We start from the raw sequence: 17,351 nt of genomic DNA, 5'->3' as shown, positions 1-17,351 counted from the left end.
CTCCCTCCGACCTTCTCTCTAATTCTCTCTCTCTCCCCTTCCACGACCTCTCTCCCTCGACCTTCTCTAATTCTCTCTCTCCCTCCACCTTCTCTCTAATTCTCTCTCTCTCCCCTCCACCTTCCTTCTAACCTCTCTTCTCTCCCTTCTCCTAATTCTCTCTCTCTCTCCCCTCCACCTTCTCTCTCAATTCTCTCTCTCTCCCTCTCACCTTCTCCACCTCCTAATTTCTCTCTCTCTCCCCTCCACCTTCTCTCTCTAATTCTCTCTCTCTCCTCCACCTTCTCTCTAATTCTCTCTCTCTCCCCTCCACCTTCTCTCTAATTCTCTCTCTCTCCCTCCACCTTCTCTCTCTCTCTCCCCCTCCACCTTCTCTCTCTCCCCCTCCTCCTTCTCTCTCTCTCTCCTCCACCTTCTCTCTCCACCTTCTCTCTCTCTCCCTCCACTTCTTCTCTCTCCCCTCCATTCTCTCTCTCTCCCTCTCCCCTCCACCTTCTCTCTAATTCTCTCTCTCTCCACCCCTCTCTAACCTCTCTCTCCCTCCATCTTCTCCCCTCCTCCCCCTCCACCTTCTCTCTCCCCCCCACCTTCTCTCTAATTCTCTCCCCCCACCTTCTCTCTCTCTCTCTCCCCACCTTCTCTCTAATTCTCTCTCCCCACCTTCTCTCTAATTCTCTCTCCCCTTCTCTCTAATTCTCTCTCTCTCCTCCACCTTCTCTCTAATTCTCTCTCTCTCTTCTCTAATTCCTCTCCACCTTCTCTCTAATTCTCTCTCTCTCCCCTCCACCTTTCAATTCTCTTCTCCTCTTCTCTCTCTAATTCTCTCTCTCTCCCCACCTCCACCTTCTCTCTATCTCTGATTCTCTCTCCCCCCCCACCTTCTCTCTAATTATCTTTCTTTCTCCTCCTCCACCTTCTCTCTCTAAGGTCTCTCCTCTCTAATTCTCTCCCTCCACTTCTCTCTAATTATCTTTCTCTCCTCTCCCTCCCCTCTCTTCTCTCTCTTCTCATTCCTTCCTTTTCCTCTCTCTCCCCTCTTCTCTCTAATTCTCTCTCTCTCCCCTCCACCTTCTCTCTAATTCTCTCTCTCTCCCTCCACCTTCTCTCTAATTCTCTCCTCCCTCCACCTTCTCTCTAATTCTCTCTCTCTCCCCTCCACCTTCTCTCTAATTCTCTCTCCCACCTTCTCTCTAATTCTCTCTCTCCCTCCACCTTCTCTCTAATTCTCTCTCTCTCCCTCACCTTCTCTTCTAATTCTCTCTCTCTAACCTTCTTTCTCGACTCTCTCCCTCCACCTTCTCTCTAATTCTCTCTCCCCTCCCCTTCTCTCGACGATCTTCTCTCTCCTCCTCCGCCTTCTCTCTAATTCTCTCTCTCCCTCCACCTTCTCTTTCCTATCTCTCCCCCTCACCTTCTTTCTCTTCTCCCCCACCACCTTCTTTCTAATTCTCTCTCTCTCCACCTTCTCTAATTCTCTCTCTCTCCTCCACCTTCTTTCTAATTCTCTCTCTCTCCCCTCCCACCTTCTCTCTAATTCTCTCTCTCTCCCCTTCTCTCCTAATTCTCTCTCTCTCCCCCGCCTTCTCTCTAATTCTCTCTCTCTCCCTCCACCTTTCTCTAATTCTCTCTCCCTCCACCTTCTTTCTAATTCTCTCTCCCTCACCTTCTTTCTATTCTCTCTTTTCTTCTCTCTTCTCTCTCTCATTCCTTTTCTCTCTAATTCTCTCTCTCTCCCCTCACCTTCTCTCGACTTCTCTCTCCAGAATTCTCTCTCTCTCCCTCACCTTCTCTCTAATTCTCTCTCTCCCACCTCCCCTTCTCTCTAATTCTCTCTCTCCCCTCCGCCTTCTCTCTAATTTCTCTCTCTCCCCTCTTCCTTTCTCGACCCTCTCTCTCCCCACCTTCTCTCTAATTCTCTCTCTCTCCCCTCCACCTTATCTCTCTGATTCTCTTTTCCCTCCACCTTCTCTCTAATTATCTTTCTTTCTCTCTCTCTCCCTCATTCCTTCCTTTCCTCTCTCTCTGGTGGTCCCTCTCCTCTCTAATTCTCTCTCCCCTCCGCCTTCTCTCTAATTATCTTTCTCTCGCTCTCTCTCCCTCCCTCTCTGTCTCTCTCTCTCTCTCCCTCATTCCTTCCTTTCCTCTCTCTCTGGTGGTCCCTCTCCTCTCTAATTCTCTCTCACTCCCTCCATTGTACATCATACCTCCATAAGTGTCCAGTAGATTTAATTAAAACATGGCGTCATCTCCCTCTGTCATTTCCATGCCTGGCTTTCAAGTAGGCTGCTTCTGCTGATTGCAGAACTCCAATGTTCCCTTTCCACTGTCTGATTAGGCTATTCAAAGAGCGGTAGCTACACTCCTTCCTTTCTCCCCCCTCTTCCCCACTCCCCTTCCTCTCCCTCCTATTAATAGGATATACATCCTGCATATGGTTCCTATATTCTACTGTACAATGTTCTATATTCTGTACCATTCATATGCAATCTCTTCTCATTCTGTAGCAGTCAGCCTCCTCTCCCTCCTATAGATGTCAGTCAGCCTCCTCTCCCTCCTATAGATGTCAGTCAGCCTCCTCTCCCTCCTATAGATGTCAGTCAGCCTCCTCTCCCTCCTATAGATGTCAGTCAGCCTCCTCTCCCTCCTATAGATGTCGGTCAGTCCCCTCTCCCTCCTATAGATATCGGTCAGCCTCCTCTCCCTCCTATAGATGTCGGTCAGCCTCCTCTCCCTGCTATAGATGTCAGTCAGCCTCCTCTCCCTGCTATAGATGTCAGTCAGCCTCCTCACCCTCCTATAGATGTCAGTCAGCCTCCTCTCCCTCCTATAGATGTCGGTCAGTCTCCTCTCCCTCCTATAGATGTCGGTCAGTCTCCTTTCCCTCCTATATATGTCAGTCAGCCTCCTCTCCATCCTATAGATGTCACTGCTCTCCATCCTATAGATATCAGCCGCCTCTCCCTCCAATAGATATCGGTCAGCCTCTTCTTCCTCCTATAGATATCGGTCAGTCTCCTCTCCCTCCTATAGATATCGGTCAGTCTCCTCTCCCTCCTATAGATATCGGTCAGTCTCCTCTCCCTCCTATAGATGTCAGTCTCCTCTCCCTCCTATAGATGTCAGTCTCCTCTCCCTCCTATAGATGTCAGTCTCCTCTCCCTCCTATAGATGTCGGTCAGCCTCCTTTCCCTGCTATAGATGTCAGTCAGCCTCCTCTCCCTCCTATATATGTCAGTCAGCCTCCTCTCCCTCCTATAGATGTCAGTCATCCTCCTCTCCCTCCTATAGATGTCAGTCATCCTCCTCTCCCTCCTATAGATGTCGGTCAGCCTCCTCTCCCTCCTATAGATGTCGGTCAGCCTCCTCTCCCTCCTATAGATGTCAGTCAGCCTCCTCTCCCTCCTATAGATGTCAGTCAGCCTCCTCGCCCTCCTATAGATGTCACTCCTCTCCATCCTATAGATATCAGCCTCCTCTCCCTCCTATAGATATCAGTCAGTCAGTCTCCTCTCCCTTCTATAGATGTCAGTCTCCTCTCCCTCCAATAGATATCAGTCAGCCTGTCTCCTCTCCCTCCTATAGATATCAGTCAGTCAGTCTCCTCTCCCTTCTATAGATGTCAGTCTCCTCTCCCTCCAATAGATATCAGTCAGTCAGTCTCCTCTCCCTCCTATAGATGTCAGTCTCCTCTCCCTCCTATAGATGTCAGCCTCTTCTCCCTCCTATAGATGTCAGCCTCTTCTCCCTCCTATAGATGTCAGCCTCCTCTCCCTCCTATAGATGTCAGTCTCCTCTCCCTCCTATAGATGTCAGTCTCCTCTCCCTCCTATAGATGTCAGTCTCCTCTCCCTCCTATAGATGTCAGTCTCCTCTCCCTCCTATAGATGTCGGTCAGCCTCTTCTCCCTCCTATAGATGTCAGTCAGCCTCCTCTCCCTCCTATAGATGTTGGTCAGCCTCTTCTCCCTCCTATAGATATCGGTCAGCCTCTTCTCCCTCCTATAGATGTCGGTCAGCCTCTTCTCCCTCCTATAGATGTCGGTCAGCCTCTTCTCCCTCCTATAGATGTCAGTCAGCCTCCTCTCCCTCCAGCCTCCTCTCCTCCTATAGATGTCAGTCAGCATCCTCTCCCTCCTATAGATGTCGGTCAGCCTCCTCTCCCTCCTATAGGTGTCGGTCAGCCTCCTCTCCCTCCTATAGGTGTCGGTCAGCCTCCTCTCCCTCCTATAGGTGTCGGTCAGCCTCCTCTCCCTCCTATAGGTGTCGGTCAGCCTCCTCTCCCTCCTATAGGTGTCGGTCAGCCTGTCTCCTCTACCTCCTATAGATGTCGGTCAGCCTCCTCTCCCTCCTATAGATGTCGGTCAGCCTCCTCTCCCTCCTATAGATGTCGGTCAGCCTCTTCTCCCTCCTATAGATGTCGGTCAGCCTCCTCTCCCTCCAATAGATATCAGTCAGCCTGTCTCCTCTCCCTCCTATAGATATCAGTCAGTCAGTCTCCTCTCCCTTCTATAGATGTCAGTCTCCTCTCCCTCCAATAGATATCAGTCAGTCAGTCTCCTCTCCCTCCTATAGATGTCAGTCTCCTCTCCCTCCTATAGATGTCAGCCTCTTCTCCCTCCTATAGATGTCAGCCTCTTCTCCCTCCTATAGATGTCAGCCTCCTCTCCCTCCTATAGATGTCAGTCTCCTCTCCCTCCTATAGATGTCAGTCTCCTCTCCCTCCTATAGATGTCAGTCTCCTCTCCCTCCTATAGATGTCAGTCTCCTCTCCCTCCTATAGATGTCGGTCAGCCTCTTCTCCCTCCTATAGATGTCAGTCAGCCTCCTCTCCCTCCTATAGATGTTGGTCAGCCTCTTCTCCCTCCTATAGATATCGGTCAGCCTCTTCTCCCTCCTATAGATGTCGGTCAGCCTCTTCTCCCTCCTATAGATGTCGGTCAGCCTCTTCTCCCTCCTATAGATGTCGGTCAGCCTCCTCTCCCTCCTATAGATGTTGGTCAGCCTCCTCTCCCTCCTATAGATGTCAGTCAGCATCCTCTCCCTCCTATAGATGTCGGTCAGCCTCCTCTCCCTCCTATAGGTGTCGGTCAGCCTCCTCTCCCTCCTATAGGTGTCGGTCAGCCTCCTCTCCCTCCTATAGGTGTCGGTCAGCCTCCTCTCCCTCCTATAGGTGTCGGTCAGCCTCCTCTCCCTCCTATAGGTGTCGGTCAGCCTCCTCTCCCTCCTATAGGTGTCGGTCAGCCTGTCTCCTCTACCTCCTATAGATGTCGGTCAGCCTCCTCTCCCTCCTATAGATGTCGGTCAGCCTCCTCTCCCTCCTATAGATGTCGGTCAGCCTCTTCTCCCTCCTATAGATGTCGGTCAGCCTCCTCTCCCTCCTATAGATGTCAGTCAGCCTCCTCTCCCTCCTATAGATGTCAGTCAGCCTCTTCTCCCTCCTATAGATGTCAGTCAGCCTCTTCTCCCTCCTATAGATGTCAGTCAGCCTCTTCTCCCTCCTATAGATGTCAGTCAGCCTCTTCTCCCTCCTATAGATGTCGGTCAGCCTGTCTCCTCTCCCTCCTATAGATGTCGGTCAGCCTCTTCTCCCTCCTATAGATGTCAGTCAGCCTGTCTCCTCGCCCTCCTGTAGATGTCAGCCTCCTCTCCCTCCTATAGATATCGGTCAGCCTCTTCTCCCTCTTATAGATGTCAGTCAGTCAGCCTCCTCTCCCTCCTATAGATGTCGGTCAGCCTGTCTCCTCTCCCTCTTATAGATGTCGGGCAGCCTGTCTCCTCTCCCTCCTATAGATGTCGGTCAGCCTCTTCTCCCTCCTATAGATGTCAGTCAGCTTCCTCTCCCTCCTATAGATGTCAGTCAGCCTCCTCTCCCTCCTATAGATGTCGGTCAGCCTCCTCTCCCTTCTATAGATGTCAGTCAGCCTCCTCTCCCTCCTATAGATGTCGGTCAGCCTGTCTCCTCTCCCTCCTATAGATGTCGGTCAGCCTGTCTCCTCTCCCTCCTATAGATGTCGGTCAGCCTGTCTCCTCTCCCTCCTATAGATGTCGGTCAGCCTGTCTCCTCTCCCTCCTATAGATGTCGGTCAGCCTGTCTCCTCTCCCTCCTATAGATGTCGGTCAGCCTGTCTCCTCTCCCTCCTATAGATGTCGGTCAGCCTGTCTCCTCTCCCTCCTATAGATGTCGGTCAGCCTCTTCTCCCTCCTATAGATGTCAGTCAGCCTGTCTCCTCGCCCTCCTGTAGATGTCAGTCAGCCTGTCTCCTCGCCCTCCTGTAGATGTCAGTCAGCCTGTCTCCTCGCCCTCCTGTAGATGTCAGTCAGCCTGTCTCCTCGCCCTCCTGTAGATGTCAGTCAGCCTCCTCTGCCTTCCTGTAGATTGAGATGGAGAGAGGGATGGAGTAGAGAGGGATGGAGAAGAGAGAGATGGAGAGAGGGATGGAGAAGATGGAGAGAGGGATGGAGAAGAGAGAGAGATGGAGAGAGGGATGGAGAAGAGAGAGAGATGGAGAAGAGAGAGATGGAGAGAGGGATGGAGAAGAGAGAGATGGAGAATCACTGTGGTGTTGGAAGGGGGAGAGTATGAGAGGAAGGTGTCATGATGGCAGAATAACAGAAATTAAAGGCCTATCTCTCTCTCTCTGTGTCTCTCTCTCTCTCTGTGTCTCTGTCTCTGTCTCTCTGTGTCTCTGTCTCTGTGTCTCTGTCTCTCTGTGTCTCTGTCTCTCTGTCTCTCTGTCTCTCTGTGTCTCTGTCTCTCTGTCTCTCTGTCTCTGTGTCTCTGTCTCTCTGTGTCTCTGTCTCTCTGTGTCTGTCTCTGTCTCTCTGTGTCTGTGTCTCCGTCTCTCTGTGTCTCTGTCTCTCTGTGTCTCTCTGTCTCTCTGTGTCTCTGTCTCTTTATTTTCCTATCCCTCACCAGTTTTTTACCCTGACACTAATCCCATGCATCATCTCTCTGATCGTTATCATGTCTGGTCTTGTCCTCCAGTTGGCCATCCTGTCGGAAATCTCCCACTGCCATGGCAACGAGAAGGCGGGCCTCCTAAACCCCTCCCAACCAGGAACAGGAAGTATATTCCACAGCGAGAACTTCCAGCTCAAACTCTCCCCACCGCCATCGGTCGAAGAGTAGCTTGCCTACAGCCATGTTCAGTATGATGACGTTGTGGAACTTTCAGATAGAAATATTTTGTGTAGAACAGACACGATGTCCTGGTCAGGTAGAATAGGCTGTTCCCTCTATTTGTTATATTTCTGACTGAAGACACCCCTGTTGTTTCTGTTGTTGATTAAACACTACCACGGATTATACTCTTGTTGATCAAAACCACGTTATCCACTGTCTGGGCGGATATTTGAAATGGTATCGATCAAATGTTATGTTTCTGTCTGCAAAATGTCCATAAATAAACCAATTTGTAACGTTTAATTTGTGTGTTGCTTGTGGCACTTCAACTAGGCTGATGGATAACCTTTATCAGCTGTGAAAACTCTTTATTGTTGCGTTGCTGTTTTTTGTACTTTAGTTACAGATTTTCAGACATGAGAACAGAAAAACAGTACAACCCTCATTCCCCTTCCTTCCTTCCTTCTTCCTTCCTTCCTTCCTTCCTTCCTTCCTTCCTTCCTTCCTTCCTTCCTTCCTTCCTTCCCTACAGGTTACTCTACCAGTTAATACTATAGTGAATTGGTCAGGTTACTAACGTTACTCTACCAGTTAATACTATAGTGAATTGGTCAGGTTACTAACGTTACTGTACCAGTTAATACTATAGTGAATTGGTCAGGTTACTAACGTTACTGTACCAGTTAATACTATAGTGAATTGGTCAGGTTACTAACGTTACTGTACCAGTTAATACTATAGTGAATTGGTCAGGTTACTAACGTTACTGTACCAGTTAATACTATAGTGAATTGGTCAGGTTACTAAAACTCCCAGTTAATTCTATAGTGAATTGGTCAGGTTACTAACGTTACTCTACCAGTTAATACTATATGAATTGGTCAGGTTACTAACGTTACTGTACCAGTTAAATATAGTGAATTGGTCAGGTTACTAACGTTACTGTACCAGTTAATACTATAGTGAATTGGTCAGGTTACTAACTAGTACCAGTTAATACTATAGTGAATTGGTCAGGTTACTAACGTTACTCTACCAGTTAATACTATAGTGAATTGGTCAGGTTACTAACGTTACTCTACCAGTTAATACTATAGTGAATTGGTCAGGTTACTAACGTTACTGTACCAGTTAATACTATAGTGAATTGGTCAGGTTACTAACGTTACTGTACCAGTTAATACTATAGTGAATTGGTCAGGTTACTAACGTTACTGTACCAGTTAATACTATAGTGAATTGGTCAGGTTACTAACGTTACTGTACCAGTTAACACTATAGTGAATTGGTCATGTTACTAACGTTACTGTACCAGTTAACACTATAGTGAATTGGTCAGGTTACTAACGTTACTGTACCAGTTAATACTATAGTGAATTGGTCAGGTTACTAACGTTACTCTACCAGTTAATACTATAGTGAATTGGTCAGGTTACTAACGTTACTCTACCAGTTAATACTATAGTGAATTGGTCAGGTTACTAACGTTACTCTACCAGTTAATACTATAGTGAATTGGTCAGGTTACTAACGTTACTGTACCAGTTAATACTATAGTGAATTGGTCAGGTTACTAACGTTACTCTACCAGTTAATACTATAGTGAATTGGTCAGGTTACTAACGTTACTGTACCAGTTAATACTATAGTGAATTGGTCAGGTTACTAACGTTACTGTACCAGTTAACACTATAGTGAATTGGTCAGGTTACTAACGTTACTGTACCAGTTAATACTATAGTGAATTGGTCAGGTTACTAACGTTACTGTACCAGTTAATACTATAGTGAATTGGTCAGGTTACTAACGTTACTGTACCAGTTAATACTATAGTGAATTGGTCAGGTTACTAACGTTACTGTACCAGTTAATACTATAGTGAATTGGTCAGGTTACTAACGTTACTGTACCAGTTAATACTATAGTGAATTGGTCAGGTTACTAACGTTACTGTACCAGTTAACACTATAGTGAATTGGTCAGGTTACTAACGTTACTGTACCAGTTAATACTATAGTGAATTGGTCAGGTTACTAACGTTACTGTACCAGTTAATACTATAGTGAATTGGTCAGGTTACTAACGTTACTCTACCAGTTAATACTATAGTGAATTGGTCAGGTTACTAACGTTACTCTACCAGTTAATACTATAGTGAATTGGTCAGGTTACTAACGTTACTGTACCAGTTAATACTATAGTGAATTGGTCAGGTTACTAACGTTACTGTACCAGTTAATACTATAGTGAATTGGTCAGGTTACTAACGTTACTGTACCAGTTAATACTATAGTGAATTGGTCAGGTTACTAACGTTACTCTACCAGTTAATACTATAGTGAATTGGTCAGGTTACTAATGTTACTGTACCAGTTAATACTATAGTGAATTGGTCAGGTTACTAACGTTACTGTACCAGTTAATACTATAGTGAATTGGTCAGGTTACTAACGTTACTGTACCAGTTAATACTATAGTGAATTGGTCAGGTTACTAACGTTACTGTACCAGTTAATACTATAGTGAATTGGTCAGGTTACTAACGTTACTCTACCAGTTAATACTATAGTGAATTGGTCAGGTTACTAACGTTACTGTACCAGTTAATACTATAGTGAATTGGTCAGGTTACTAACGTTACTGTACCAGTTAATACTATAGTGAATTGGTCAGGTTACTAACGTTACTGTACCAGTTAATACTATAGTGAATTGGTCAGGTTACTAACGTTACTGTACCAGTTAATACTATAGTGAATTGGTCAGGTTACTAACGTTACTGTACCAGTTAATACTATAGTGAATTGGTCAGGTTACTAACGTTACTGTACCAGTTAATACTATAGTGAATTGGTCAGGTTACTAACGTTACTGTACCAGTTAATACTATAGTGAATTGGTCAGGTTACTAACGTTACTGTACCAGTTAATACTATAGTGAATTGGTCAGGTTACTAACGTTACTGTACCAGTTAATACTATAGTGAATTGGTCAGGTTACTAACGTTACTGTACCAGTTAACACTATAGTGAATTGGTCAGGTTACTAACGTTACTGTACCAGTTAATACTATAGTGAATTGGTCAGGTTACTAACGTTACTGTACCAGTTAATACTATAGTGAATTGGTCAGGTTACTAACGTTACTGTACCAGTTAATACTATAGTGAATTGGTCAGGTTACTAACGTTACTCTACCAGTTAATACTATAGTGAATTGGTCAGGTTACTAACGTTACTGTACCAGTTAATACTATAGTGAATTGGTCAGGTTACTAACGTTACTCTACCAGTTAATACTATAGTGAATTGGTCAGGTTACTAACGTTACTGTACCAGTTAATACTATAGTGAATTGGTCAGGTTACTAACGTTACTGTACCAGTTAACACTATAGTGAATTGGTCAGGTTACTAACGTTACTGTACCAGTTAATACTATAGTGAATTGGTCAGGTTACTAACGTTACTGTACCAGTTAATACTATAGTGAATTGGTCAGGTTACTAACGTTACTCTACCAGTTAATACTATAGTGAATTGGTCAGGTTACTAACGTTACTGTACCAGTTAATACTATAGTGAATTGGTCAGGTTACTAACGTTACTGTACCAGTTAATACTATAGTGAATTGGTCAGGTTACTAACGTTACTGTACCAGTTAATACTATAGTGAATTGGTCAGGTTACTAACGTTACTCTACCAGTTAATACTATAGTGAATTGGTCAGGTTACTAACGTTACTGTACCAGTTAATACTATAGTGAATTGGTCAGGTTACTAACGTTACTGTACCAGTTAATACTATAGTGAATTGGTCAGGTTACTAACGTTACTGTACCAGTTAATACTATAGTGAATTGGTCAGGTTACTAACGTTACTGTACCAGTTAATACTATAGTGAATTGGTCAGGTTACTAACGTTACTGTACCAGTTAATACTATAGTGAATTGGTCAGGTTACTAACGTTACTGTACCAGTTAATACTATAGTGAATTGGTCAGGTTACTAACGTTACTGTACCAGTTAATACTATAGTGAATTGGTCAGGTTACTAACGTTACTGTACCAGTTAATACTATAGTGAATTGGTCAGGTTACTAACGTTACTGTACCAGTTAATACTATAGTGAATTGGTCAGGTTACTAACGTTACTGTACCAGTTAATACTATAGTGAATTGGTCAGGTTACTATCGTTACTGTACCAGTTAATACTATAGTGAATTGGTCAGGTTACTAATGTTACTGTACCAGTTAATACTATAGTGAATTGGTCAGGTTACTAACGTTACTCTACCAGTTAATACTATAGTGAATTGGTCAGGTTACTAACGTTACTGTACCAGTTAATACTATAGTGAATTGGTCAGGTTACTAACGTTACTGTACCAGTTAATACTATAGTGAATTGGTCAGGTTACTAACGTTACTGTACCAGTTAATACTATAGTGAATTGGTCAGGTTACTAACGTTACTGTACCAGTTAATACTATAGTGAATTGGTCAGGTTACTAACGTTACTGTACCAGTTAATACTATAGTGAATTGGTCAGGTTACTAACGTTACTGTACCAGTTAATACTATAGTGAATTGGTCAGGTTACTAACGTTACTGTACCAGTTAATACTATAGTGAATTGGTCAGGTTACTAACGTTACTCTACCAGTTAATACTATAGTGAATTGGTCAGGTTACTGTACCAGTTAATACTATAGTGAATTGGTCAGGTTACTAACGTTACTGTACCAGTTAATACTATAGTGAATTGTTCAGTGAATTAGAAGTTACAGGTCTGTGGGAGCCAGAAATCTTGCTTGTTTGTAGGTGCCCAAATACTTATTTTCCACCATAATTTGCAAATAAATTCATAAAAAATCCTACAATGTGATTTTTTCCCCCCTCATTTTGTCTGTCATAGTTGAAGTGTACCTATGATGAAAATTACAGGCCTCTCTCATCTTTTTAAGTGGGAGAACTTGCACAATTGGTGGCTGACTAAATACTTGTTTGCCCCACTGTATATCATCGGGTAGCTGACCACCCATGTCTGGCTCCCATGTAGATGATGGAAGGCGGATTAATGTTCTGTATTATGTCGTATAATCTGGAGATTGTGCCCTTCAGAAAAGGGTTCAGATCTAAGCACCTCTCGACTGGACACTTAGTGGGCTCCATTTTTTTGGGGGGGGCAAAGCTGCCAGTTTGCAGGTATCTAATAAAGTGGTTATTGGGAATATTATGGTCAACCCTCAGAGTATGGAATGAGACGAATGTGTCATCAACGAATAGGTCACAAAAAAACACCGGACCGTTCCTATATCAGAACTGGAACGCCGTGTCAATCTGCGACGCTGGGAAGAGATGATTGGATGTTCATGGAGAGAAGCAGCTTGTTTAAGGATAAAGTGTCTTCGGAACTGGGACCAGATTTTCAGGGAGTTCTTGACAATGGGAATCAAAACATGGGTTCATGGGCAGTGGGGAGGACAGGAGAGAGAGAGACCGGAGAGAGAGAGAGACGGGAGAGAGAGACAGGGGAGAGAGAGACAGGGGAGAGAGAGACAGGGGAGAGAGAGACCGGAGAGAGAGAGACCGGAGAGAGAGAGACCGGAGAGAGAGAGACAGGAGAGAGAGAGACAGGAGAGAAGATAGGAGAAGATGGATGGTTTGACTGTAACTCCATGATGGCCCCAGTTGGACCATCCTCACTGAGTTGGACTGACTAACTGAGACCCTGAATGGGTTGAAGACTGACTCACTGAGACCCTGAATGGGTTGAAGACTGACTCACTGAGACCCTGAATGGGTTGAAGACTGACTCACTGAGATCCTGAATGGGTTGAAGACTGACTCACTGAGACCCTGAATGGGTTGAAGACTGACTCACTGAGACCCTGAATGGGTTGAAGACTGACTCACTGAGACTCTGAATGGGTTGAAGACTGACTCACTGAGACCCTGAATGGGTTGAAGACTGACTCACTGAGACCCTGAATGGGTTGAAGACTGACTCACTGAGACTGAATGGATTGAAGACTGACTCACTGAGACCCTGAATGGGTTGAAGACTGACTCACTGAGACCCTGAATGGGTTGAAGACTGACTCACTGAGACCCTGAATGGGTTGAAGACTGACTCACTGAGACCCTGAATGGGTTGAAGACTGACTCACTGAGACTCTGAATGGGTTGAAGACTGACTCACTGAGACCCTGAATGGGTTGAAGACTGACTCACTGAGACCCTGAATGGATTGAAGACTGACTCACTGAGACCCAGAATGGGTTGAAGACTGACTCACTGAGACCCTGAATGGGTTGACCCTGAATGGACTGACTCACTGAGACCCTGAATGGGTTGAAGACTGACTCACTGAGACCCTGAATGGGTTGAAGACTGACTCACTGAGACCCTGAATGGGTTGAAGACTGACTCACTGAGACCCTGAATGGGTTGAAGACTGACTCACTGAGACCCTGAATGGGTTGAAGACTGACTCACTGAGACCCTGAATGGGTTGAAGACTGACTCACTGAGACTCTGAATGGGTTGAAGACTGACTCACTGAGACCCTGAATGGGTTGAAGACTGACTCACTGAGACCCTGAATGGGTTGAAGACTGAGGAGTTTGTGCGCGTGGGGCTGAGCTGAGAGACAGGATTGTTCTGGTCCTCAAAGGACCCATTCACCCTCCAGAGCTTTGGTCGGGTCTGAGAAGGACACATTCACCCTCCAGAGCTTTGGTCGGGTCTGAGAAGGACCCATTCACACTCCAGAGCTTTGGTCGGGTCTGAGAAGGACCCATTCACCCTCCAGAGCTTTGGTCGGGTCTGAGAAGGACCCATTCACCCTCCAGAGCTTTGGTCGGGTCTGAGAAGGACCCATTCACCCTCCAGAGCTTTGGTCGGGTCTGAGAAGGACCCATTCACCCTCCAGAGCTTTGGTCGGGTCTGAGAAAGACCCATTCACACTCCAGAGCTTTGGTCGGGTCTGAGAGCTTTGGTCGGGTCTGAGAAGGACCCATTCACCCTCCAGAGCTTTGGTCGGGTCTGAGAAGGACCCATTCACCCTCCAGAGCTTTGGTCGGGTCTGAGAAGGACCCATTCACCCTCCAGAGCTTTGGTCGGGTCTGAGAAGGACCCATTCACCCTCCAGAGCTTTGGTCGGGTCTGAGAAGGACCCATTCACCCTCCAAAGCTTTGGTCGGGTCTGAGAAGGACCCATTCACACTCCAGAGCTTTGGTCGGGTCTGAGAAGGACCCATTCACCCTCCAGAGCTTTGGTCGGGTCTGAGAAGGACCCATTCACCCTCCAGAGCTTTGGTCGGGTCTGAGAAGGACCCATTCACCCTCCAGAGCTTTGGTCGGGTCTGAGAAGGACCCATTCACCCTCCAGAGCTTTGGTCGGGTCTGAGAAGGACCCATTCACCCTCCAGAGCTTTGGTCGGGTCTGAGAAGGACCCATTCACCCTCCAGAGCTTTGGTCGGGTCTGAGAAGGACACATTCACACTCCAGAGCTTGGGTCGGGTCTGAGAAGAACACATTCACACTCCAGAGCTTGGGTCGGGTCTGAGAAGGACACATTCACACTCCAGAGCTTGGTTCTGGTCTGAGAAGAACACATTCACACTCCAGAGCTTGGGTCGGATCTGAGAAGAACACATTCACACTCCAGAGCTTGGGTCGGGTCTGAGAAGGACACATTCACACTCCAGAGCTTTGGTCTGGTCTGAGAAGGACACACACCTGACAGTTCTCAGCATTCCTGGTTCTGACAACTGAGAGAAAAGCCTCTAAGGTCTAATACATGTAAACAGTGTGCAATTATATTATCTGTGTTGTTCTCCATGACTCTCCTACTCTTTTAAAACGGCAGAGGAATGGGTCAGTCTCTGGGGTTCTGGATTTTCAAAGTCAAATTCCAGAGGTGGTTGTTGTAGCTTGTCTCCTTCGGTTCACTTCATGCGATGAGTCATTCTCGGTATGCGTCCCAAATGGCACCCTATGCCCTACCCTAACCCCTAGCGCCCTGGTCAAAAGTCATGCACTATATAGGGAATAGGGTGTAATTTGGGTGGCACACTCAGTTCTCACAAACTGTTATTTATTCATCAAGTCAGAGCGGCCTTCTGTGTCACGCACAGAGAGACACTTTAATGTCCCTGCCTGCCTGACAGCTACCATCCAAATTGGCCTGTTCTGTCTCTCTCTCTCTCTCTCTCTCTCTCTCTGGCTCTTCCTATTTATCTCACTCTTTCCCCCCCATCTTCTCTGATTCTCTCTCTTTCTCTCACTGTCTCTCTTTCCCCCATCTGTGAGCAGAGAGAGACAGAGCGAATCCGCCCTCAAAGATGTCAAACATGACCCCCAGCCAGCGTGGCAGAGAGTGGGTGCAGACATCACCAGTCTTTTCTCTATGAGGTGGTAATTATGATTAATACTCTGGTCATTTCCCTCAGAGGCAGCTTGAACGCCTGCCACCAATCAGCCACCGCCGTTGTTCTAGAGACAAAAGGAGTGATGAATGGCTGGTTGCCAGGCACTGGTAGGGAGAGGGAGGTAGAGAGAGAGGGGGTAGGGAGAGAGGGAGGGAGGGAGAGAGGGAGGGAGGGAGAGAGAGGGGAGGTAGGAAGAGGGAGGTAGAGAGAGAGGGGGGGGGAAGGGAGAGAGGGAGGAGGTATAGAGAGAGAGAGAGGAGGGAGAGAGAGAGGGAGGGAAGGAGAGAGAGAGAGGGAGGGAAGGAGAGAGAGAGAGGGAGAGGGAGGTAGGGAGAGAGGTATAGAGGAGAGAGAGGGAGGGAGAGAGAGGGAGGTAGGGAGAGAGGTATAGAGGAGAGAGAGGGAGGGAGAGAGAGGGAGGTAGGGAGAGAGGTATAGAGGAGAGAGAGGGAGGGAGAGAGAGGGAGGTAGGGAGAGAGGTATAGAGGAGAGAGAGGGAGGTAGGGAGAGAGGTATAGAGGAGAGAGAGGGAGGGAGAGAGAGGGAGGTAGGAAGAGAGGGAGGGAGAGAGAGGGAGGTAGGGAGAGAGAGGGAGGGAGAGAGTGGGAGGTAGGGAGAGAGGTATAGAGGAGAGAGAGGGAGGTAGAGAGAGGGAGGTAGGGAGAGAGGTATAGAGGAGAGAGAGGGAGGGAGAGAGAGGGAGGTAGGGAGAGAGGTATAGAGGAGAGAGGGAGGGAGAGAGAGGTAGGGAGGAGGTAGAGAGGAGAGAGAGGGAGGTAGGGAGAGGGAGGTAGGAAGAGAGGGAGAGAGGGAGGTAGGGAGAGAGGTATAGAGGAGAGAGAGGGAGGGGAGAGAGGTAGAGGAGAGAGAGGGAGGGAGAGGTAGGGAGAGAGGTATAGAGGAGAGAGAGGGAGGGAGAGAGAGGGAGAGAGGTATAGAGGAGAGAGAGGGAGGGAGAGAGAGGGAGGTAGGGAGAGAGGTATAGAGAGAGAGAGAGGGAGAGAGAGGAGGTAGGGAGAGGGTAGGGAGAGAGAGGAGGGAGAGAGAGGGAGAGAGGTATAGAGGAGAGAGAGGGAGGGAGAGAGAGGAGGTAGGGAGAGAGAGGTATAGAGGAGAGAGAGGGAGGGAGAGAGAGGGAGGTAGGGAGAGAGGTATAGAGGAGAGAGAGAGGGAGGAGAGAGAGGGAGGTAGGGAGAGAGGTAGAGGAGAGAGAGGGAGGGAGGTAGGAAGAGAGGGAGGGAGAGAGGGGAGGTAGGGAGAGGTATAGAGGAGAGAGAGGGGAGGGAGAGAGAGGAGGTAGGGAGGAGGTATAGAGGAGAGAGGGAGGTAGAGAGAGAGAGGGAGAGGGAGAGAGGTATAGAGGAGAGAGGGAGGGAGAGAGAGGGAGGTAGGGAGAGAGGTATAGAGGAGAGAGAGGGAGGGAGAGAGAGGGAGGTAGGGAGAGAGGTATAGAGAGGAGAGAGAGGGAGGGAGAGAGAGGGAGGTAGGGAGAGAGGTATAGAGGAGAGAGAGAGGGAGGGAGAGAGAGGAGGTAGGGAGAGAGGTATAGAGGAGAGAGAGGGAGGGGAGAGAGAGGGAGGTAGGGAGAGAGGTATAGAGGAGAGAGAGAGGAGGAGGGAGAGAGGGAGAGGAGGGAGGGGAGGGAGAGGAGGAGGTAGGAAGAGAGGGAGGGAGAGAGAGGGAGGTAGGGAGAGAGGTATAGGGAGAGGGTATAGAGAGAGAGAGGGAGGTAGAGAGAGGGAGGTAGGGAGAGCAACATGCAACTGGAACGGGTAGCATACTG

The 17,351-nt window shown here is 47.3% G+C and overlaps 2 protein-coding genes across 2 annotated transcripts in view; both read left to right on the top strand.

Moving 5' to 3' along the window:
* LOC135572539 (vacuolar protein sorting-associated protein 8 homolog) overlaps window positions 1-7,425 on the top strand; it is a 28,625-nt gene extending 21,200 nt beyond the window's left edge. The window contains exon 3 of the mRNA XM_065020667.1: window positions 6,985-7,425. Coding sequence (XP_064876739.1) covers window positions 6,985-7,128 — 144 coding nt within the window. The 3' untranslated portion in view covers window positions 7,129-7,425. The remainder of the gene's footprint in view (window positions 1-6,984) is intronic.
* Window positions 7,426-15,481: 8,056 nt separating this feature from the next.
* Window positions 15,482-17,351, top strand: part of LOC115116352 (vacuolar protein sorting-associated protein 8 homolog) — a 105,118-nt gene continuing 103,248 nt past the window's right edge. The window contains exon 1 of the mRNA XM_065020555.1: window positions 15,482-15,520. Within this exon, the coding sequence (XP_064876627.1) occupies window positions 15,482-15,520 (39 nt within the window). The remainder of the gene's footprint in view (window positions 15,521-17,351) is intronic.

Source organism: Oncorhynchus nerka, linkage group LG2, assembly GCF_034236695.1.
Source record: "Oncorhynchus nerka isolate Pitt River linkage group LG2, Oner_Uvic_2.0, whole genome shotgun sequence".
Classification (NCBI taxonomy): domain Eukaryota; kingdom Metazoa; phylum Chordata; class Actinopteri; order Salmoniformes; family Salmonidae; genus Oncorhynchus; species Oncorhynchus nerka.
The sequence above is the reverse complement of the archived record's forward strand: the minus strand, read 5'-3'. Positions and strand labels throughout refer to the sequence as shown.